The sequence below is a fragment of the Hyperoodon ampullatus genome (assembly GCF_949752795.1).
Source record: "Hyperoodon ampullatus genome assembly, chromosome: 10".
Lineage (NCBI taxonomy): Eukaryota > Metazoa > Chordata > Mammalia > Artiodactyla > Ziphiidae > Hyperoodon > Hyperoodon ampullatus.
This window is the reverse complement of record NC_136923.1, coordinates 49,206,863-49,229,355: the sequence shown is the minus strand read 5'-3', so window position 1 is coordinate 49,229,355 and position 22,493 is coordinate 49,206,863. Positions and strand designations below refer to the sequence as shown.

Genomic DNA, 22,493 nt, shown 5'->3' with positions numbered 1-22,493 from the left:
TTTGAGACATGTTAATCCACCTTCTGGATAGCTTCCCACCTCTGTGATTTGCCTACAAGGCCCTCCCTCCTCTGTGTCCAGGCCCACCTCACCTGCCTCATTTCTGGCCACGACTCCCCAACATTCATCCAGTGCTTGACCATGTTGAACTCCCAGGCTCTCTAGACTCAAGCCTACTGTTTGCATCTCCATGCCTTTGCACATGCTGTTCTCCTCTGCCTGGAATTCCCTTCCCCTGCTCCCTTTACTCTCTAGAGGTTCTCTTTTTCTCCAGAATTCACCTGCAATGCCACCTCCTCTGAGTCAGGAATGCAGTTCATGACAGAGACTGACTTGTTGGCTGAGAGAGAAATTTGTAGACAAGATTGACAATCACAATAGGAGCCCTGCTCTGAGGGCTGTGAAAGGATAAACCGTGAGATGATGGAACAGAGGCTGTGCATCCTGGGTGCAAGGAAGGTGGGGCTGGACAGGGAGCTTCCTGGTGGAGACTTTGGAGATGGTACTCCTTCCACAGTCAAAGCTGACAGGTACATGACAGGTTCCTTAACCTCTCTGGGCCTTGGTTTTCTCATCTGTAAAATGGGGGTGAAACTTCAGGAGACCAGATGTCCCAATGTGCCTGGCTTATACCTGACCTATGTCTCTGTCTTGCTATTCTGTCTGGTTGACTCCCCGACTTCATTCTCAAAAATATCCCCGTTTAGATAATAAATTATATGTCACTTACTGATAATAGTACCCTCTGTGAGTGGGTGTTATAAGGATTCAGTGTATCCCATAGCTCTTAGAATAGCACCCACTGTTAGCTAGTATTATTCCCATTTATATCTGTGTAGAGATGGGGCCTTAAGCAGCTGGAATTGGTTTCCAGGGTGATGTGCTTGGAGCAAGAGACTTAGAAAACACATTGGAGGACTTTCCTGTCCCTCAGGCCCAGAGACAGGGACTCTATTAAGGCTGCTGTGTTCTGGGAACCTGGGAGAGACCTGTGTCCTCTCTCTCACTGTAGGTCAGCCGACAACACTAAGTACCTTGTACAGGCCCCTCTTTTGAGGCCACAACATGGAAATGCCCTGTTTCTTACAACCCCTTTATCAGACCACCACACCCTAGAGAGTCTTTAGTAAAAGCTCTAGATGTCCTTTTCCACCTGGTGGCAGGTAATGATAAATTCGACACAGAGTTAATTCCCTTTTTCAGTATTTTACCCACGAATCAGCCCCAGTTCATACTTGAAACCCATTATTTCATGAATGAGGCTTTGCCAGGCTACCTGGAGTGCACTGAGGACACTTCATCCTCAGACAGGCCTGGGCCCTTGGAGACTTCTGACTACAAAGGTTCCTCTGACCCAGGCTGACCCGGACTCTGCCACCAAGTGATGTCCACATTCTCTTGGGCTCCCCACAGTTTCCCAAATCACCACCAGTTCTTGGTTTTAACTTGCACAATGTTTTCTTTGGGGTCAGGATGAGGGGAGAGGTGGAGGCCAAATGGCAACAGCAAACCCTCAATAGCTGCCTTTGCCAAATTCAGCCTTAACACTGTGTCCTGTATCCTCTTGTCCTTTTTTGTGTGTTTGGTAAAGTTCTTTTATTCACATTCCAGTAGATACGGCCTATTCCAGCTCCCAGAGGTCCTAGAAGATGAGCAGCCATGTCATGGGAAGCATTTGGACTCAGAGAGTCTGGAAAATAGATGAGAAGTGGGTGGACAGGGATGAGCAGGGGGCAATGGCTGCAGAGTCCCTGGCCAGCCATGGAAATGAAGCTGTTGGATATGAGTGCCATAGTGCTTGGATTGTCTGCAAGAAGAAAACCTTGCATCTCCTTGATGATTTCACCACCAGACGGGGTGGTTAGAACCCAGCTGTGGGGGGTGGGTGCTCAGTCATTGCTTATCTATGTAGCAGGAGAGTAGGTGACCCCTGCTCTACTGAAAATGCAGGAGAATCCTCAAGGGGCATCATTAGCAACTGAGGACAACCTTAGTGATCACCATCCTAATTTCACAAGTGGGAAACTGAGGCCCCAGAGACCTGAACTGCATCAGCTGTTAGGAGCCTAGGACCGTCAAGTTCATCAAGGCCAAGGATTCCTTCACTGGGTGCTGCTTGCTGCCACCAACCAATCACGTGACCTTGGACGAGTCACGGAACTCGGGGCCTCTGGTTCCTTACTGTCGGCCGAGGCCATGTGACCGTATGGTCTTGGAGCTGCCTTTCAGAAACAACATTCCAGGATGCTCTGTTCCCCTTCCAGCCTGAGACAGCGTGGAGTGGCCTGGCCTCCCAGCCAGCAGGCACTTTATCTCCCATGGAGCAGAAGTGGGTCAGGGTGGAGGACTTTGGGATTCCTGGGCTTGTAGGCTCATGGTTCCTTCCCTTTGACCGGGGTAAGAACAGGAAGGGATGGTTTCCCTCTACCTTCACCTCCACCCCCCACCCCTCCATGACTCCTACCCCAGCCCCATCAGCCTCTGGACCTAAGAGGCAGGGAAGTGGTTGCAAACAGGTCTCTGGAGCTGGATGGCCTGTGCTCCAGCCCAACTCTGCTGCCTGCCCCCTGGGAGACCTGCTCCCCCACCCCCCGCCTGTCAGCTTCCCCATCTGTAAAATGCTGACAGTAACAGCACTCGCCTCACAGGGGTGCACAGTAAGGGCTGCACAAGTGTCGGGTACCATTGTGTCCATCACACATGTTCTATCCATGCACACAGAACAATCCCTTGCCCTCATGACCCTGGCCAGGGACCAAGTTGCTCATTTTAGCTGAGGGAGCGTCTACAACCAGATTAACTGGTCTGAACCACACACATGCAGCACGGAGCAATCTTCGGCCTCCTTTGAGAGAGGACCACCCTGAACCTCCCGGAAAAACATCGTTTTCCCTGATTGAAGTGATTCCCGTGTAACCACAGTCGGGAGCACGACTGGCTGAGACTTTCATTCACCACAGACTCAGCCTCCACTTCCCTCCTCCAGATTCCCCTGAGGCAGATCAGATGTCACATCAGGTCACATCACGTCCCTGTCATCACCCTGTTCACAGGCCCCTAAGACTCTAGGGGAAAAGAGGAAGATGGAGCTCCAAGCTGTGTCTGTGCCCCACGTGTTGGCACCGGTTGCTCCTCCCACCTCACCCTGTGGTTCCCAGCAACTTCCCCCAAGGTGCTGGTGTCCTGTGGGCATGACAGTGAACCTGGCTGGGTTGGGACTCTGCTCCTACACTTCCCCTCCCTGCTTGGAAACCCAAATCGCCACTGCAGAGCCAGGAGGAGCTCTGCCCCATCCCTGAGTTTAATTAGGAACGGATGCATCCTGCAAGACTCAGAGTTCCGTCTCTCTCAACCCAGACCAAATGTGTTTGGGGGTCCAGGCCTGGTCATCTCCACAGAAGAACATGAATCCCACAGGGCTGCAGAAGGACCGTTTCTCCAGCGGCTTTTCAGCAAATGTCCAGTCCAGAAGACAAACAGGAAAAGTGGAGACCCACATGCTTCCGAGTGAAATATGATTGGAATTAACGTGAGCACATACATTCAAGTTCTCAAATGTTCAATGAACAAAATGTTTTCTACCTGCGAGGTGCCATATATGCCCAAACAGAGGCAACCCCCAAAGAACACAATCCACCACTTTTCTAAAGAGGTAAATTTAACAGACTTTTGGCCAACTTGACAGGAATCAGAACTGTGATGGCTTTTGGGCTGGGGATGGGAATTGTCTGGAAGAGGGCCAGGGGAAACGTTCTGGAGGGATGGACGTGCTCTGTCCCTTGACTGGGGTGGTGGTTATGTGGGTGATTTCATTTGTCAGAATTCATCAGATTATACCCTTAAGATCTGGGCATTTTTAGGGAATGTAAATTTTAACCTCAATTTAAAAAAAAGTTAGAAAAGTAAATACCTACTTGTAATACTTAACCTAATCATGTAGTCACACACTTAAAATTATAAAAGAATACTACATTGGGCTTCCCTGGTGGCGCAGTGGTTGCGAGTCCGCCTGCCGATGCAGGGGACGCGGGTTCGTGCCCCGGTCTGGGAAGATCCCACATGCCGCGGAGCGGCTGGGCCCGTGAGCCATGGCCGCTGAGCCTGCGCGTCCGGAGCCTGTGCTCCGCAACGGGAGAGGCCACAGCAGTGAGAAGCCCGCGTACCGCAAAAAACAAAAACAAAACAAAACAAGAATACTACATTAATTTATATTACTCTTTTTATTCACACATTTCACAAAATGATTTTATGCAGATGTGGATAGCATTATTAAAGCCACTTTTTTAGTTGACAGTATTCCAAAGCATATCATCTTCAATTCATCTAATTTATTTGAAATGCACATTTTGAATCCATGTTTGATGCTGAAATTTTATTGTAAGACACAAATACCCATTTGCATAACATTACAGCAGTTGTTTTTCTCATCTGTCTTAGAAGTGATTGTTCTTGATTCTCACGACATAATCAACTAATGTTTTGCTTTCCAAAATGAGCTTTAAAATATTTATCACAACTTACAGTTGCACCCCAGGAATAATCACCACATCTATGTTAAATCTCATTGCCTCCTTCCCATTAATTCTTCTAGTGACCTCGAAAAGCATCCAAAACCAACACTGATTGAGACCATTTCAGACTGGTGTGTCCTCCCAGATTTTGTGGTTCGAATAAAGCAATTGAGAGAGTACCAAATTACTTACTGTTTTAAAGAACAGTAAGTCCCTTGAGTTCCCTGGTGGTCCAGTGGTTAGGACTTGGCGCTTTCACTGCCATGGCCCCGGGTTCAATCCCTGGTCCCCACAAGCTGAGAGACGCAGCCAAAAACAAACAAACAAAATGCAGTGCATTTTAAAGAACAGTAAGTCCCCAAACTATGAGAGACTTTTAAAGGCAACACTCTATTTTCTAAGAGTTAATTTGAGGAAATAAACCTTCATCTTATTTATCTTCAGGCATATATAGTAAATCCTGGCATATGTGTTCAGACCAAAGATAAAATAGAGATTAAATTTGGAGGTCTTGTTTTATAGTTCATTGTTCAAAGATTAGCATTGTTAGCTTAAGTTAGAAGTTTCCATGTAAAAAATTTAAACTAGACCTTGCTCCCTACCATGAATGAGAAGCTGAAACATTCTTGAATCAGTGTAAACACACTATATTTTACTCAAAGGCATTAAAGATAGGAGAGTGTAGTTTAAGTAGATGATTCTGGTTAGAAATCAGATTGTAAACACAATCCTAAATTATGAATTACTAACAATTAATTTTGCAGCTTGACCTTAAGTCATGTCAAAGCTTCAACTACACACAGTGTGATGTGATAATATATAAAGAAGGCTTTGTTTTTTTCAACATTTCCCCAGTTTAGGCATCAAAAATAGTATTGTTCTTAAAGAAACCAACATGGAAGACTATGTACGGTTGTTTTGATCTTTTTTTAATGTTGCTGTTGCTCAGCATTGTTTTTCCACTGGACTTTTAAAAGCTGTCAGAAGCAAAATCAGGTAACTCAGCAAGAGCTCCCAGGGCATATAAGCTCCTATATGGCTCAATGCAGTGGATGCCAAAGTTTCTTTTTTTTTGGATTTAAATGACATTATGTGTGGTTGATGCTCTAGTTGGAACAGAGATGAGAGCCCAGAGCAGTCCTGCTTGGTGCCCCTTCTCCTCTCTAGGGAATCCACTGAGGGGTTCCACAGCACCTAGAGGTTCCATGGAACACAGTTTGAAAACCTCTGGCAGTGGACCTTGCCTAAAGGCTGGAACTCAGAAGATCTCGGTTTAAAACCTGAGTTCTGGTCTGTGTGATTGTTAGCAAGTAATTTAACCTGAGCCTCATTTTCTTTCTCCAGACAAAGAATATGAATGATCATCTCAGAGAGCTGCTGTAAGGATGTTTTTAAAGTTTATTTTGTTCCTTAAGTCTTACTCTTCCTTGGTCACAACTCACTTGCATGTTGTGTGCCATCTCAATTATTTAACGACTTAGCATCCACGTTTTTTATTATTTGGCCTTGTTGATGCTACTACTTCTGCCTTTCAGCTTCTCAGCCATTATTGTCCCCTGGAGAATGGACCAGGGGGAACAGTTGACTTTGGACTCTACTGCAACCTCCTCTACAATAAGGGATTCCAGGTTCATGATCCGTTCTTGGGATGGACCACTCTGACAGGTTTCTTTTCATTTTCAGGTGGGCCAGGAGAAGGGAAACTGTTCTTTCCAGAAAAACCCAACCCCCTGTATCATCCCTCAAGAACCAGAAAATATCTTCCATACAATATTTGCTTTTTTCACAAAGTCGGGAAGAAAAGTCTTGGTAAGAGTTTGCTTACTGGTTGGGTTAACATGGGTGGTCCTCAATTAGGAAGGCAAGTCTGAGATGAGAAGCCAGTTTTCTATTTGGCATTTATTATTTCCCAAATCTGGTTTTAATCAATTGGCTTAGGAAGTCACAAGGACTGTAGTCAACTTCTGGTTTTCAGCCTGAGGTTTCTATCAAAGTGTTAAATTTACATTTCAAATTCCATTGGCTGGCAAAGGGAAAACCTTTGCAACCCACCAAGCACAAAGTTAAACATTTCTCCCACTAGTATGAGTCTAATCAAGAGTGATGGTTCTCGTACAACCACTTTGTATACCACTATTGGGCAGTATATACTAAAACTAAACATATCTGTACCCTATGACCCAGCAGTTCCACTCCCAGGTATATCCCCAAGAGAAATGGGTACTTGTATCCCCCCCAAAGACATGGACAAGAATGTTCACAGCAGTCTTAAAATAGCCAGAAACTGGGAACAATCCAAATATCCATCACCAGGAGAATGTATAAACAATTGCATTGTACCCATACACTGGAGTATTATGAGCAATAAAAACTGCTACACCAGCAACATAAGTAAATCTCACAGATACAATATTAAATGAAAGGAGCCAGAGACAAAAGGACACATGTTGTAATATTTGACTTACATGAAGTTCAGAAATAGCAAAGCTATCCATGGCAATGGAGGTCAGGGTAGCAGTTAATTTTGGAGGAATATTGACAGTCATGGGCATGAGAGAACCTGCTTAGGTGCAAGAAATGTTCTATATCTTGATCTGTTATAAACGTATGTAAAAATATATCAAGATGGATCCTTAAGATTTATTCTCTTTAGTGTATGTAAGTTATACCTTAACTTTTTAAAAAGTGAAGGTATTAAAGATGGAATCAGATGCTTTTCCACAACCTCACTTCTCCATGTCTTTGGTTACATCTCTTCAGCTCCTTATTTCGGCCACGGCACATCTCACTGACATTTCCTTCCTCGATTTTTTTTCCGGTGGAAGTAGTAGGACTGTTTGCCATTTGGAAGGTTGGAATATTTTTACTTACATAATGCTGATGATCACCTATTTTTTTGAAGCCCTTAGAATTGTTAGATATACTGATATATAGTTGTTTGACGGATGCAACTCTGTATCTAGCTGAAATTTTTACCCCACATGTGAAACGCCGTGAAGGTATGTTCACACATTTTGGATCCTACAATACAAAAGAATTCCTCCTTTGTAACTTAAATTTGAAATTTAGGTTTCTAGCTGTAATTCGTGTGTTTTCTTGGTTAAACGTGTTTTTCTTTACTCCTGTGGTTTCTTGAGTCATGTGACTTTGTAGCCCTTTAATTTGCCCAACCTAAAAATTGGGCATGAAAGTGTATTTGTCACTTCACAGGCAGAAATCACATAATCTGGGACATGCACCTTGTGTTCAAAACTCATAAGAGGAATGCTCCCAAAATATGTAAATGTGTTTCTTTAAAAACAAAACAAAAAAAATCCTTCTTTCTCCTTGCAAATCCAGTTTTTTGGTAGGGTGCACCAGTGAGCTTAGACTTTAGGCATGTTCTGGTGCCTGCCAGGCAGGAAGTCCCTTGATTGCCCTCTGGTGGCAAGAAGGAATGATTGCATCTTCCTATGGATTTCCTCTACCTGGAATGGCCTTGGTCCACAGAAGTTCACAGAGCCCTCTGTGCTATAAATGCTGTGCTCTTGTCTTTGTTCTTAATACGTTTTGATCATTCTCTGTTCTTCTCAGGACTGCGAAAAGCCAGGAATTTCTTGCCTAACAATGCACTGTAATCTTAGTGCGGTGGCTAAAGAAGAAAGTCGTACTATAGACATTTACATGCTGCTGAACACAGAAATACTGAAGAAGGTAAGCCCTGGGAAGCTGTACTATAGGGGTTCATTTAAAAGCATTTGAATTGGTTTCCTCAGAACAAACTCTGCCTGCCCACTTTAAAAACTGCCCTGGATAGCACCATTGGTAATTCTGTTGCAGATGATGCCAGGGAAACATACCAGACCCTTGTTATTCAAAGTCTGGTCAGAGGACCAGCAGTATCAGCATCACCTGGGAGCTCCTTAGAACTGCAGAATCTTGGACTCTACCCAGCCTTTGGGAATCAGCATCTCTGTTTTAACAAGCTCCCTAGGTGTTTTGTTTGCACAGTTGAGTTTCTCAGATTTTAGCTTGCATCAGAATCACCTGGAAACCTTGTTAAACCACAGATTCCTCAGAGGGGAGTCTGAGGGTCTGCATTTCTGAGGAGCTTCCAGGTGATGCCAATACTGCTGTTCTGGGGACCACGTTTTAGATTGGGGTTTTCCTTAAAGGGCCAGTAGTAAATATTTTAGGCTTTATAGGCTATACAGTGTCTTGCCACTGCTCAACTCTGCCATTGTATTGTGAAAGCAGCCATAGACCATACTCAAATGAATGGGTGTGGCTGTGTTCCAATAAAACTTTATCAAATCCAGCAAAGGGCCGGATTTAACCCATGAGTCATAGTTCGCCAACCCCTTGTTTAGATGACACCGTGTTTTTCAGAATTCCAACTTTTGAATCTCAGATAACTTTTGTTTTTTTAGGGTTTTTTTTAAACTTTTATTGGAGTATAGTTGATTTACAATGTTGTGCTAGCTTCAGGTGCACCACAAAGTGAACCAGCTATACATACACATATATCCACTGCTTTTTAGATTCCCCTCCCACATAGACCATTGCAGAGCACTGAGCAGCGAATCTCAGATCACTTTGCTATTATAAGTTTATAAAAGTGGCTCATAAACAATACCTCAGTCCGTGAATTGGTGGCCCTTAAGAAAATCATACACATTCACTATGATTTATTTTAACATAAACGCTGCTGAGTATGAAAGGCTACATCCAACAAGATGCTTCTAAAATAATCACATGTGAAGCTAAAACAAAATAGGCATGTTAGCCACAGAGATTCTCTTTATTTTCCTTTGGAAAAACTAAATGTGTTAGTCTGTATAAAACTGTCAGTGTATAAATGAATATCCTTAGAAAAGTCATTCCAGTGTTATTTTTTAAATTAGGCATGGCAGTAACATGTTGGCCTGATAAGTCACAGGCACAGGGGGATACAGGATGTTTTACCCACTCTCCGTCTCCAGCTGGTGGAGAGCTGTGAACAGTTCTGCTTTCCCTGGATTCTTTGGAGGGAAACTGGTTTGGGGCAAGTTGGGTGCACACAGCACTGCTTCCCTGTTGTACCTCTCCCTTTAAAAAGGATAGTGTTGAGAGAGGACCAGGCATGAACTAGAGCACCCCTGGTCACCTTGTGATTCCAGAATGTCACATCACAGGAAGTGCCTTACTGTCCTGGGTCCCCAGGACAGGTTGAGGGATTATGATTCTGTATGCTTACCCATCCTGTTCATCTTCTTGATAAATGGCCCTGGTGACAGTTTTATTCCCTATGCCACACTTGCCACTGTTGACAGAACCCTGATACGGCACTGATGGCGGGAAGCCACTCTGATTTCTCTTTCAGCCTCAACCCAGTTGGCTGCCGCTTGCACTTACAAATTAGTCATTAGTACAGATTTAATCGCAAAGCCTCAATCCTTCCTTGTCCCCAGCTCTGGCCTGGTCTTGTGCAGCTTTCTCTCTCTCTCTCAGTGATCAATGGTGACCCTTTGCCAAGGAACATGTCCCAGTGACTGCTGTCCCCGTGGGCCATCCAGCCTAGTCTGCATCCCAAGACAGCAGGAAGCCATGGGGTGTCATATGTGGATGTTGGAGAACCGATCTCCCTACTGGTTCCCTCTCAGCAGAAACCAGTAGAAGTCCCAGGTGCAGAGGAAAGCCTCTGTCGGGCCCCCAAGGGCAGCCACGCCTCCCTAAGGATGTGGAGCAGAACCAGCCTTGTGGTTCCCTGGGCCACCGCTTCTGTTAGTTTTCCTTTGACCTGAAGGTCTGGCCACAGACAAGGGAATTTGAGGTTTTATTGTTTTGACTTTAACAAGTTTTCATTTGAAATGTATGATCTGATTTTTTTTAATCATCAGAGGATTCCAGTTTCTTCCAAAGTATTTGTTTTTTACAACCACAAGGCACCTGTTCTGTGCCAGGCTCCTCATCTGCTCGGCCTTTAACTTTGACAGTTATCATCGTCATCATCATCATTATTATTATTGTCATTAGCAATGTCCGAGATGATGATGATGATGATGATCTAAGATTGAAAAGACAGTATATCCTGACCCATGAAACCACAAATCTACAGAACTATTAAACTGGTAAAAGATTGCTGCATACAAAATTATTTACTGCTTAATATGAGCTCACTGAAGCAGTTTTTTTTTTGAGTGACAAGCTTCCCAGAAGCACTTCAACTGTGTTTTGTTGCTATTTTAAAGAAGGACAATAATTAGTGTATAACTCCCAGATAAAGTACACAGAGTGGCATCCCCGGGTGTCCTCCCAGGAAGGTTTGTGGTTTCTTTGGAAAAGATGAGCTGAGCCCCTTGGAACTGTTTTCTTTAGAGAGAGTCCTCTACTTTCATTTTTTGGGGGTAGGTTTAACCAGAAGTGGGTCAAAGCTGGCATCTGATAGGTACCTCCTTGAATGGCAGGCATGCTGAGTAAATGTAGAAAGACACCTTGCCGGCAGAGCCCAGCTGCCCCCACAGGTGGGATGCCTTCTGCCCTCTGTTTCCACCATGGGAAGCAGCCTGCCTCTCCCTCCACAGTCAGTGCAGCCCCATCTGGACCACCGGCTCGACACTCTAGCCCTTCCCTAAGCCATAGTTTTGCCAGCCCCTGTCTTCTTCCAAACTCTTCCATCACTGCCTTGGAGCCATTCTCTCATTATCTGGATCGGTGGCTTTGAGCCCACACCAAGGCTTCTGCCTGCAATGGCTGGTGGGCTCTTCCTGAGTCTTTCCTGGGCCAACCTCCCTCCCCCCATCCCCTTTCTCATCGGGCCATTACCTACTTACAGTAAGTTCCCTACATACAAACCTTCCTCAAGTTGTAAACTTTCAAAGATGTGAACGTGCGTTCCATCAGCATCAGGCGTGAGTGAAATTGCAGCTTGCCCTCCGTCTCCTATTGCTGACGATCCTTCAGCTCTACCATCTCCCACCTCCTCTCCCTCCTCCAGTCATTAACTGTCCTTCCCTGTTCACACGATGCCAGACCCTGTATGCCAGCTGTTGTACTTACTGTACTACTGTACTTTTCAAGGTACTGGACTGTAAGATTAAAATGTTTTCTTTATTTTTTGTGTTTGTTTTTCATGTAATATTTTTGTGAAAAGTATTATAAACCTATTACAGTACTGTACTATTTATATAGCCGATTGTGTTAGTTGGGTACCTAGGCTAACTTTGTTAGACTTACGAACGCAGTCTCGGTATGGAACTCGTTCACATGTGGGGGGACTTACTGTATAAGCTAGATGCTTCCCCCCTCTCATCTCTCCATCAGGTACCCTCTTCCCAGCTTAAATGGCTTTGACTCCCCCAACCAGCTTCTTTTAAGAGCAAAGAAAGAGTTAAAAGGAACTCATGTGGAGAGTTTGAGGGTTGTGGTCAAGGCAGGAAGATGCTTGAGAAATGTAAATCAGATACCTTCTATGGCATGCCAGGCCTAGATTTGTTGTACACAATTAACAGCTTTATTTATTCTCTGCTCTTTGGGAATATGTCAATACCAAGATCCAAATATCTGGCTCCTGCCACTTGGAAACCACAGCACACAAGCCTGCATGTGTTGATGACTCAGCAAAACTCCAGAGCTTTTCAGTGTCCACTATGATATGAAAGAATCCTCAAGAGAGAGACTGGAAATCTCTCGTCTCATTCAGTGATAGAAATTTTTGTCTGGTTCACATGGAATCTTTGAATTTCAGTTCTGCCTGGGACCTCGGGGCCCAGCCATTGTGATTGAAAAGTCTTACAGTGAGTTGTGTTGTTTCTTCCTCAGGACAGTTCATCTGTCATCCAGTTCATGACCCGCGCCAAGGTGAAGGTGGACCCTGCCCTGAGGGTGGTGGAGGTAGCCAGTGGGAACTCAGAGGAGATAACGGTGAGTTGGTCACCCCCCACACACACAGCCGTCCTCCAAGGGTGAGGGAATCTGGGTGACTTGGGAGACTTGGTGCTGGTATTTGAGGGTAAAGGCGGTCTCTAAGCCAAGATGTCAGCTTTGTGGTAGACCCAAGACCTTGCCTGCCTTGGCTTCCAGGCCCCCATGGAGAACTTCTGTGGTCTGCTCTTGTTGTGATAGCCATGTTCTCTGGGATGCTGTTGTTATGTGAAAGCTCCCGGCTATGACCGGCCAAAGGAAAAATCTTCTGGAAGTACCCTTGACAGGGCTTGCATTTCCATTCTGGAGCCAAGACTATTTTTATTTTCTCGGACCTTTCCCTGAAATCTCATCTGCCTTCCCAGTCACATTGCTCCATGGATAAACGCTGGGTGTTTCAAAAACAAGTTGTTTGAGTAACCTGAAGGGGTCACATCCTAGTTGCCAAGTCCTAGAAACTCCTCTTTCATTCCCTACCTAACCCCGTATCCTCTATCACAGCGGTCCCCAACCTTTCTGGCACCAGGGACTGGTTTTGTGGAAGACAGTTTTTCCATGGGGTGTGGGGGGATGGTTCAGGTGGTAATGCCAGCAGTGGGGAGCGGCAGATGAAGCTTCGATGTCTCGCCTGCCACTCACTTCCTGTTGTGCGGCCCGGTTCCTAACAGGCCAGTACTGGTCTGTGGCCCGGGGGTTGGGAACCCCGGCTCTATAAAGTGCAGTCGGTAAGCAGCCTCAAGATGGAATATGTGGCAACCGGGAACTCGGATGTGGGGTGTGGGAGAGGCTGGAGGGAAAGGGGTACTCTTGGAAATTTGCTGCCTTTTATTATTTTTCAGGGGCAGGAGGCAGGGGGGAGGCTTATTCTCTGACACTCACACTGAGGTCCTAGGCACATGGGGAGACAGCAGCCTCTGAACTGGTTTGGCCAATGAGCTATGCAATGATGCTAGCTTTGTGCATCTCCTTTCCTGGAACTTCTCTCAAGGGAGACTTTACCCTCTCTTGGAAGAGTGAATATTGCTGTGACAAATTTACAAAAGTGAAAAATTCACAAAGATTAATTACTTACAAAGAAAAAATGGTTAACTTATTTTCCAATAACAATGGACACACCACATGTCTAAATGTTAGGATGAGGATCAGAGCAAAGCCCACTCTTACAAGACCCTGGTTAGGAAGGGTTCATATAGAAAATAAATGCCCGGGGACTTCCCTGGTGGCTCAGTGAATAAGAATCTGCCTGCCAATGCAGGGGACATGGGTTCGATCCCTGGTCTGGGAAGATCCCACATGCCGCGGAGCAACCAAGCCCGTGCACCACAACTACTGAGCCTGCGCTCTAGAGCCTGCGAGCCACAACTACTGAAGCCGACATGCCTAGAGCCCGTGCTCCGCAGCAGGAGAAGCCACCGCAAGGAGAAGCCTGCGCAATGCAACGAAGAGTAGCCCCTCCTCTCTGCAACTAGAGAAAGCCCGTGCACAGCAACGAAGATGCAACACAGCCAAAAAGAAATAAAATTAGATCTTTTGAAAAATAAAGAAATGCCCAGGCCCTCCATGAACTCTCAGTCCTGAGCAAGAAACAAAAGCAACAACTGGTACAGAATGAATAAGAATCTGTGAGGATGTTAAAGCTGCCCCAGGCCGTGGGTATTGCATGCCTGATGCAGGGAAGGACTGTCAGATGCAGACCTTAACTCCTCTACTTACATCAGGAAATTGTACATGCAGTCATTTTAATACCAGAAACTGAATGAGATGAAATGGAATGACGCTGGAGTCCTTCACTCCTAGGGTCAGTGTTTATGGAAGGTCAAATATTTGGAGTTGGCCTTTGCCTTTTCCTCCTTGCCTTTTGGCCATTTAACTGCTAATTCAGACTTTTACCTGGGGATTGAAAAAGAATGGAGATTCACTGCTCATTGTCACAACTCTGGTTAAAAAGTTTCATAGGATGAGATACATGCCCAACATGAGAGGTTTGGAATGTTCTGGTAGACCACTGTGTTCCCAATTAAGAGTTAACGGAAGTAATTAACAGGTTTCCTACAGGTGGAATCCCTTGGGTAAATGAAAAAAAATATCCTGGGCGCATTGCCTTTGATTAGAACACAGAGCTGTGGGATCCAGGAAAACATTGCCTAATACCCCACTGTTAGATTCTGAGTCATCTGTACGCCCCCAAAATACCACTTCCGTTAGTTACTGTTCCATTTTGAGCACTATGGTAATATTATCATTATCAAGAGTTCTTTGGAAGAAGCTCTCATTTTCAACTGGTTTTTTTCCAGTACTCTAAGAAAAAAAGGTACCCGTCGGAATCCCACAATGCCTCCACCTCCCTCCTTTCCATAACTTCGCCTTTCAGTCCGTGAGCCAAGATGAAGTACTACAATCTGTTCTCAACTTTCCTGGCAGAAAAAAAAAAAAATTTTTCTGAGTAGGAAGGTTTGCCTTTTTAGAACAAACACGTTCCACCCTACATGTTTCTTCTGAATGCCTGGCGCTCTGTTAGTTGTTCATCGGAAGGGAAATTTCCATAGAGGCTAGCCACCAAATTTAAATCAAGCAAAATATCACAGGATTTTAGATCAGACGCCACATTTGTATGGCCTTGGAATGAACAGGAAGTGTATTTGCTGCTGGTAACGAGCAGGGTGTGGGTGAGAAGAGGAAAACAATCCAGTTTTTAACCACATAAAGTGCACATGGTGATAATTCAACTGACAGGCAAATCAGATAATTTTCTTGGGACTCATTGTGTCTTTTATTTTTATGCCATGGTACAGGGAGTGCTTTACAGGGCGTACGGTTGAATACCTAGAAATATGTACTAGATATTTGAGGCATTTTCCTTGTTTACTAATAATACATTTGAGGTGCCCTTCCCAGGTGGGGTATCAGCACATGTCCAAGGCCAACCACACCAGCTTACCTGGCTTTGTACAAACCCAAACCTGAGAACTGTGGATGAGATCTGAGTCACCGCATTCAGCGCTGATTGTGCTGAGAACACGCTGAACTCCCATCCTGTCCAACCCAACCCTTCCGGCTTTTCCGGCAGTGCTGCCAACAGCTGAGGCTAGAAACTCCCCGGGGGCAAACCAAGAATCTCCAGCACACCAGCTCTGCTCCTGAGAGCCACCACCCCAAACTCCCTTCTCAGACTGTGTGAGAAGCTTGTATGAGTTACAGAGCAAATCTGTTTTCTTGATATTTTGAAATAGTGGAATACATGATGAACATGGAAATCCACAGATGGATAAGTAAGGCATTGCCATGTGGAGTGGGCACCAGGCTGAGATTCTAGGTACCAGCAGGAGAGACTGACTCCATCTCATTTTAGCGGAATCAGAATGGATTAGAAGGATATTGGGTAGCTCTCAGAATTGCCAGGAAGGCTGGGGATATGACAAACCTGCGGCGCCAGGACCACAGGCTGGGTCAGGCCCCAGGAAGAGCCTGGCATGGTACTCTGGACACTGCTTCCCTGGCTTCTCTCAGCCTCTTGCTCTGGAGTCAGGCAGGAGCCTCTCACTGGCTGAGGTTAGACCCCTGTCCCTGGGGTACCAGGCACCCCAGAAAGAGCAGGTGGCTGGCATTTTGGACTATTATAGTAGAGCCTCACCCTCACCCCAAGACTCACCTAGAGGAGGACTCCCCAGCACTGGAAGGATGCTAAAAAGTGACAAATACCCCCTCCCGTGTGCTTTTCTAATACCGAAGACAGCATGGGGCCAGCCAACACCTGGTGCATCTTAGAGCTCCCATCTGAGCCAGTCTTTGTTCAGTCATTTAGACCACTTTGTCAGCTCCATTAATGAGAGAACGTGAAAGTCTTTGTCCATGGGTGGTTTAGCAGTGTTTGTGCTTTGGGCTTTGTTTTGTTTTAAGAATGAATATGCTGGAATGAGCTACTTCTTTGCTGACATTTGCTGACAGGGCAAATGTCTGGGGCCTTCACCTTCTGCCCCAGGAATCATATGTCCAAAGAGGCGGTCACCTCCCTCCCACGGTCCTCCTCTGCCATCCCTTACCCTGCAGGTGGGGAGATGGGTCATAACTTTAACAAGTCCCCTGAGATTCCACTGTGCCCTGCCTGGATTAGGACCACAAAGCCTCTTCCTCTAGTGAACAAAGGGCCTCTGATGCTCGGGGAGAATAGGTGACTTGCCCTGGTTCTCACATCACTGAGCCAAGAATAGTGTCTGGAGCTCTTGACTCCCCAGCCTGGTGCTCCTTTCCCTGCCCTGCAGCCACTCAGTCACACGCGAGGGCACTGGGCCTTCTTGGATGAAAGGGCCCCGACAAGTTCAAGTGTCCACTCTGGAAAAGACTGACTTGTTTTAAAGTCTGTCTGTTAAAACTGCCCAGGTACCCTTGGAGCCCAGCCAGCCCCTTCAGACTGGACCTGGCTCTCCTCACCCCAGTGGGGGCTTTCCCTGCTCAGTCTCAGTCAGATTCCAGAACAAAGCCTCCATCCTGCAGCCACGCTTTCACTTCTGAATAAACCTCCCCCTCACGCACGAATTGATCAGGACAGCACGTTCCAGCTTCATTTTCTCTGAAGCAGTTCAAGTTCAGTTCCCAGTCTTGGCCCTTCCGGGAAGTCAGTACTTCTAGTTTAGCCTTGTCCTCTGTGAACAGGGAGCACTGCATTTCCCCCTTTGGAATTAGAAAAGCCTGGCTTCATATCCCATCTCTTTCACATCCCAGTGGTGTGATCTTGGGTATCAGGTAAGCTCTGTGAGCCTCCATTTCCTCATCTGTAACATGGAAACCTGCTTTCTACTTCCTGGAGGTTTCCCCTCCGTTTTGCTCCCTGCCAGTGCCCCCCAACCCAGAGGGCATCATCTAAGATGGTAAATGAGATTACTCCGAAAGGTGCCACCTATAGTTCTTTTGTTGTTTACTGCATCTTGAAGCAAACTTTACAGTTTTCTGTCACCGAATAGACTGTGACTTGTACTTTACCATTTATGTGAAAAATTACATTATACCCGGCAAGAGAGTTTTCCCCCTTCTTACACTGAGAGGTACGATGAAGAAGAGGGTCACTGGAAAGTCATCGCCCCCCCATTCCCTGTCATCATCAACAGATGGTAGGCGGTCCTCTCCCCTCACCCACTACCCCCAATGTGAGAATTAAGCTCTAACCATAAGGAACTGAGGAAAATCCCAGTGTGGTTTGCTGATTGTCACTATTCGCAGTTTCATTCAATGAATACTTATTGGGGGCTTGCTACGGGCCAGGCAACGTAGAGACACTGTGGGTGCAATGGGGAACAAAGTAGCCATGGCCCCTGCCCTCCCAGAGCTGACTGAGGGGGTGACAGAGAGTAAACAAGGAAGCAAACAAGGGTTTTATTTCAAATCAAGGTGAGTTCCATGGGAGTAACCTGCTCTAGACTGAGGGGAATCTAAAGGAATGTTTCTCCAAGGAAGCTGAGATCTAGAGAGTGAGGAGGGATTAGCTTGCCAAGCGCAGGGAAGAGTGTCCCAGTGAGGAGGGAGAGCCATATGAAGAGCCAAGTAGCTTAGCGTGTTCAAGGCTGAAACACCAGTGTGGCAGCAACCTGGTGAGTGGTGAAGCCATCCATGATGGGAGACACGTGAAGACATCCATGATGGGAGACACGTGAAGACATCCATGATGAGAGACATAGGCAGGGTCACACCATATAACACCAGGGAGCAGTTACAAAGGGAAGCCATTGCAAGCTTCTGTTTTGAGTGGGGAGTGGCATGATCCAATATATATTTTTTAACAATCACAGGCTACTGTGTGGACAGTGGATTGTAGGGGGCTGCAAGAAGTTTGTGACCGTCACTTGGCTAGAGATGATGGTGGCCGAGGAGATAGAAGTAGACAGGTAGCTTTACATCAGTAGAGGTCTAGCAGTTTGTGCCAGTCACATGTAGGGAGTATCTGTCCTAAAGGGTTGGGAGGGATCAGATCACATCTTGGTGCAAAGCCCCTTGCCTGGTGCCTACGCATGAGCAGTCAGTTAATAGTGGCTCCCATTGCATGAAGAGATGGCCAAGGATGGGAGGAAGCAAATGAAGAATAGCTTCTCCCTCCCTCAAAACCTCAAGTCATGATCAGTTTACTCTAAACCAATGATTTCCAGCTGTCATCATGATAATCATTATCATGTTTTTAAACAACACAACCCATTTCTAAATTGAAATGTGCTTTGGTTGAGTCAGAGGTGGGATGCCTGGAACTCCCCCAACTTGTATTTCCATTTTCCCTTGGGGGCCTCTGCATCCCCTCACCAAACCCCTAGGCTCTGTGGAGCCAAGGAAACCACTGCTATGGAAGGTTGTATTTTAGGACAAGGCTGCTGTCCAGTCCCTCAAATTCTTTCACTAGACATGAACTGGACCCCCCGCTAAACATGAACAAGAAAAAAAATTTTAGCCTCAAGGGGTGAACACTGCACTTGCACACGTGTGCAGACACACGTGCTCAAGCGCACACACACACACACACACACACACACACACACACAGTAGTGTGGTTTTGTGCTGGGAAAGCCTGAGCTGAAGAGGTTAGGAGAGGCTGGCTGCATGGATGGAGTGACCCCTGAACAAGTATTGAAAGCATTTTCTAAGTGGACAGGGGAAGGTCGGGCTCCAGATGGAGTCAGGTGGTGTCTTAAGATAGATTCTCAAGAAGCAGACCCTCAGATGAGGATGTGGGTGCAAGGATTTTAGTAAGGAAATGCTCCCAGAGACGGGAAAAGAAGGTAGGAAACAGGATAGGGAAAGAGAACAAGCGGACCAGGGATGAAATTCCAGGGGCCCCAGCCTTAGTGGAGCCTGGAGCACAAATACCACCTCAGAGTTCATCCTGCCTTGAAGCGAGGGAGCTGGGCTTTCTCACTCCTGTACGTGTCAGTCACTGGCCAGGGGCTGCCCAGGAGGTAATGAGCCCCAAGGTCGTCCTCTCCCCATGTGCCCTTGGGGCAGGTGGCCTCTGACAGTGCCGTCCACTTAGAAGTGAACACATGTAAAGCTGGGGTTGGACATAGAGAACTGATCGAGGGACCCGAGGGATGTGGGCGGACGACCAGGAGTGTAGGGTACAGATGGTAGTGGTCTCCACGCAGACACTGGGGGCTTGGCTCGACGTGCCCTTTGCGTCCCGTTGCTTAACGATTTTATTGTTTTCATTCGTATATGCTCAGTTCTTGTGATGTGCTGGGCATTTGATGTGATTATCGCCTATCACTCTCACATCACCCCGGTGAATGAGATATTATTACTCCCATTTTCTGATGAGGAGACTTGAGACCCCCAGGTGAAGGGACCTACCAGCCTGAGATGCCACAGCTTGTCGGTGGAAGGGCCAGGTCTGGTGCAGGGCTGCCTGTTTGCAAGCCTGAGTCTCCCTTCATCCTCCGCTCCTTGGGCCCCTGCTGTCCTGTTGCCCGGCCCTCGCACAGCAGGAGCACCACTCTGGCAGATGGTAGGAATGCAGCCATGGGTGGTGACAGCTGGCCCTTCGTCTTTGGAGCGACCCTTGGCTCCAGTGACCTCAGAAGCACATCATGCTCTGACTTAGTGGTCTGTTGATTCTGGAACTCTTTCCTGTTGTGGCCTGGTCCCTAACCAGATGCACGGCTACTCATCAAGAGAATTAGCACTCATTGAGGGCCCTTCGTAGCCTGTGGTAAAGGAGCTGCGTTCCCCTCCTCCCTTTAAAGAGCAGTCATGAGGTTTCTCAGGAGTAATAGATATAAAACCTCTTAGCACCATGTCTGGCACATGGTAAGTTCTCAACAAATGTGACCCGTTCTTAACAATAAAAGGATTAGCACCGGCCCAGCTCATTCCTCTGCAAATTCTAACAGAGCAAGGAATTCCTGAAACCCAGCACCTAGCAGGCAGGGGCAAGTTTGACATCTTTGTTTATCACAGCACAGACTTACAATGTCCGTCTTGCCAAATGCAATTTATTTTCTGTTCATTGATGTCATCTCCATAAGTCTTCGTTCTCCCCTGAGCGGGGATGCTTTCTGAAGGCTCTGTTCTGAGAGTGATTTAAGACATGGTTCTGCTGAGAACATTTCCTCCAGCTCCCACAACCCTTTATCCCTGCCCCCTTCCCCACTGGCTGCTAGATGTAATTAGAAGCAGATGAAAATGGCATTTCATTGTCCCAGATGTTCTTCTTTTCCCACTTTTTATTTTATATAAATTCCTTCCCTCTGTGAGACCTGTGTGTGATGTCAGTTGCGGAAAGCATCTTGCCCTTGTAATTGACCTTCAGGCAGTGGGGCCTGGGGTTGCTGCTGATGCTGAGCTGTCCCCTCAGCCGTGGAAGCCCTCCATCCAGCCAGGCCTGGGCCAGCTGTACCCCATTGTGGTCATGTTCTCAGGCCTTTTGGAAACCTGAGCATTTCCAGCTATGACATTGGGCATATTTACAGTGGTCAGAACATAAAAGTTTCCAGAAACATACAAGTGAATCAAAGGCTGTGGTTCAGGCTTACCAGCTGCCTCAAACTGGAAGTTGGCTCCTGGTGGTTCCCTGATGCCAGCTTGCCAGCCTCAGGTGCGTTCAAGTTTACAGTAGCAGGCAGAATGCCCAGCGTGTGGGCCTGCCATCGCCCCTGCCAGATGTCTGTCCTCCTCAGGGACTCTATTGAGGCAAATCCTCGTGCTCCTCAATTCTCTTATGTTTTATTAGTTAACATCCAACACACGAGGCCTCCAGCTTCAGTCTGCTGCTGTGTGATCATTTATCCCTTCGTTGATCAGAACTTCTGCCGCCCCATCTCTCAGCCTCCTACCACCCTCTGAAACGTGCAGACTCCCCCTCAGCCTCAGTCTTTTTTCTCCTTTCATACTGAGAGTGTGGATCTCTGCTGGGAAAACCACTTCCCCTGCAGCCCTCTTAACGGACCTGTTCCTTGAACCCCCACGTAAAGTTCTCCCTTCTAATCTAGATATGTTTTGCAGCCAGAGTGCTCTTTGCAAAATGCAAACCATGTCACTCCCTAGTTAGAACCTTCCATTGACCTCCCATGCCTCTTAAGATAAAGCGTATAATTCCTTTTTTTTTTTAGGTTTAATTCCACAGTATTTTTAATGGCATAGTTAAAACATCCCTTATTCCTCCTATGCTTATCAACAATTTTCTCAGGTAATTTTATGAATGAATCTGATGATTCTCAGGGATTATTTATAAGTAATTTTCAAAGCCATGCCTCAGGAAGACAAAAGAGGTTCTACATTGCTTTTTGGAGCGATTTCCTCTCTACTTGAATGGAGAAGGAGAGTCAGAAGCTTGAATTTCAGTGTTTTATGAGAAGAAAGTAACCTATTAAACTAAATTATTTAGGAATTAGACATTAAGATCAAAATAACTACAGGTTTGGTTTGATTTAGTGCAGCCATCAAAAAGCTAGATGGGGCCAGTTTTCAGATGGAAGCCACAAGCTTCTTGAATATAAAGGACATAATTCTTAACACAGCCTCCAGGCCTTCCCATCTCTCCAGCTTCATCTTGAACATTTTCCGGTGAATTCTTGTTCATTCCATTTGCTCCATGCCCACTGTCTGTTGGCAGTACTTCACCTCTGCCAGGCTCTCTTCTGTCACAGGGGGTTTGCACGTGCTATTCCTTTCTGGAATGTTGTTCTTTTCCCTCTTTGACTAGTTAACTTCTGCTTACCCTTTAACTCTTAGCTCAAGCAGTCCCTCAGAAAACTCTTTCTGACTGCCATGCTTATCTTAGAGTCTTTTCTAACCATGAACCTCTCCTTTGGGGCACTTTCTAAAGTTATAATTTTGCATTTATGTGTCTAACTGGCCAGTATTCTCTACAAGCTGGAAGCTCCATGAGGGCAAAGACTTCCTGTTTTATTCATCAATGAATCCCTACAGTGCCTGGCACATAGTAGGTCCTGTGTACACATTTGTTGGATGGGTGGATGGATGGATGGACGGACAGACAGACAGATGGATAGACAAACAAATGGACAGATGGGGTGGATGGGCAGATGGATGCATGTGTGGATGGATGGCCAGGACTCTCCCAAAAGAAATAACATTTGCAGATATATTTTTGAAGTAGAAAAAAGAGAA

At 46.2% G+C, this 22,493-nt stretch overlaps 1 protein-coding gene across 1 annotated transcript in view; it reads left to right on the top strand.

Annotated features, from left to right (window-relative positions):
- ITGA9 (integrin subunit alpha 9) overlaps positions 1 to 22,493 on the top strand; it is a 353,562-nt gene that overhangs the window by 312,432 nt on the left and 18,637 nt on the right. Inside the window, exons 24-26 of the mRNA XM_079713622.1 lie at positions 6,195 to 6,320; positions 8,085 to 8,204; positions 12,291 to 12,392. Coding sequence (XP_079569748.1) covers positions 6,195 to 6,320; positions 8,085 to 8,204; positions 12,291 to 12,392 — 348 coding nt within the window. The remainder of the gene's footprint in view (positions 1 to 6,194; positions 6,321 to 8,084; positions 8,205 to 12,290; positions 12,393 to 22,493) is intronic.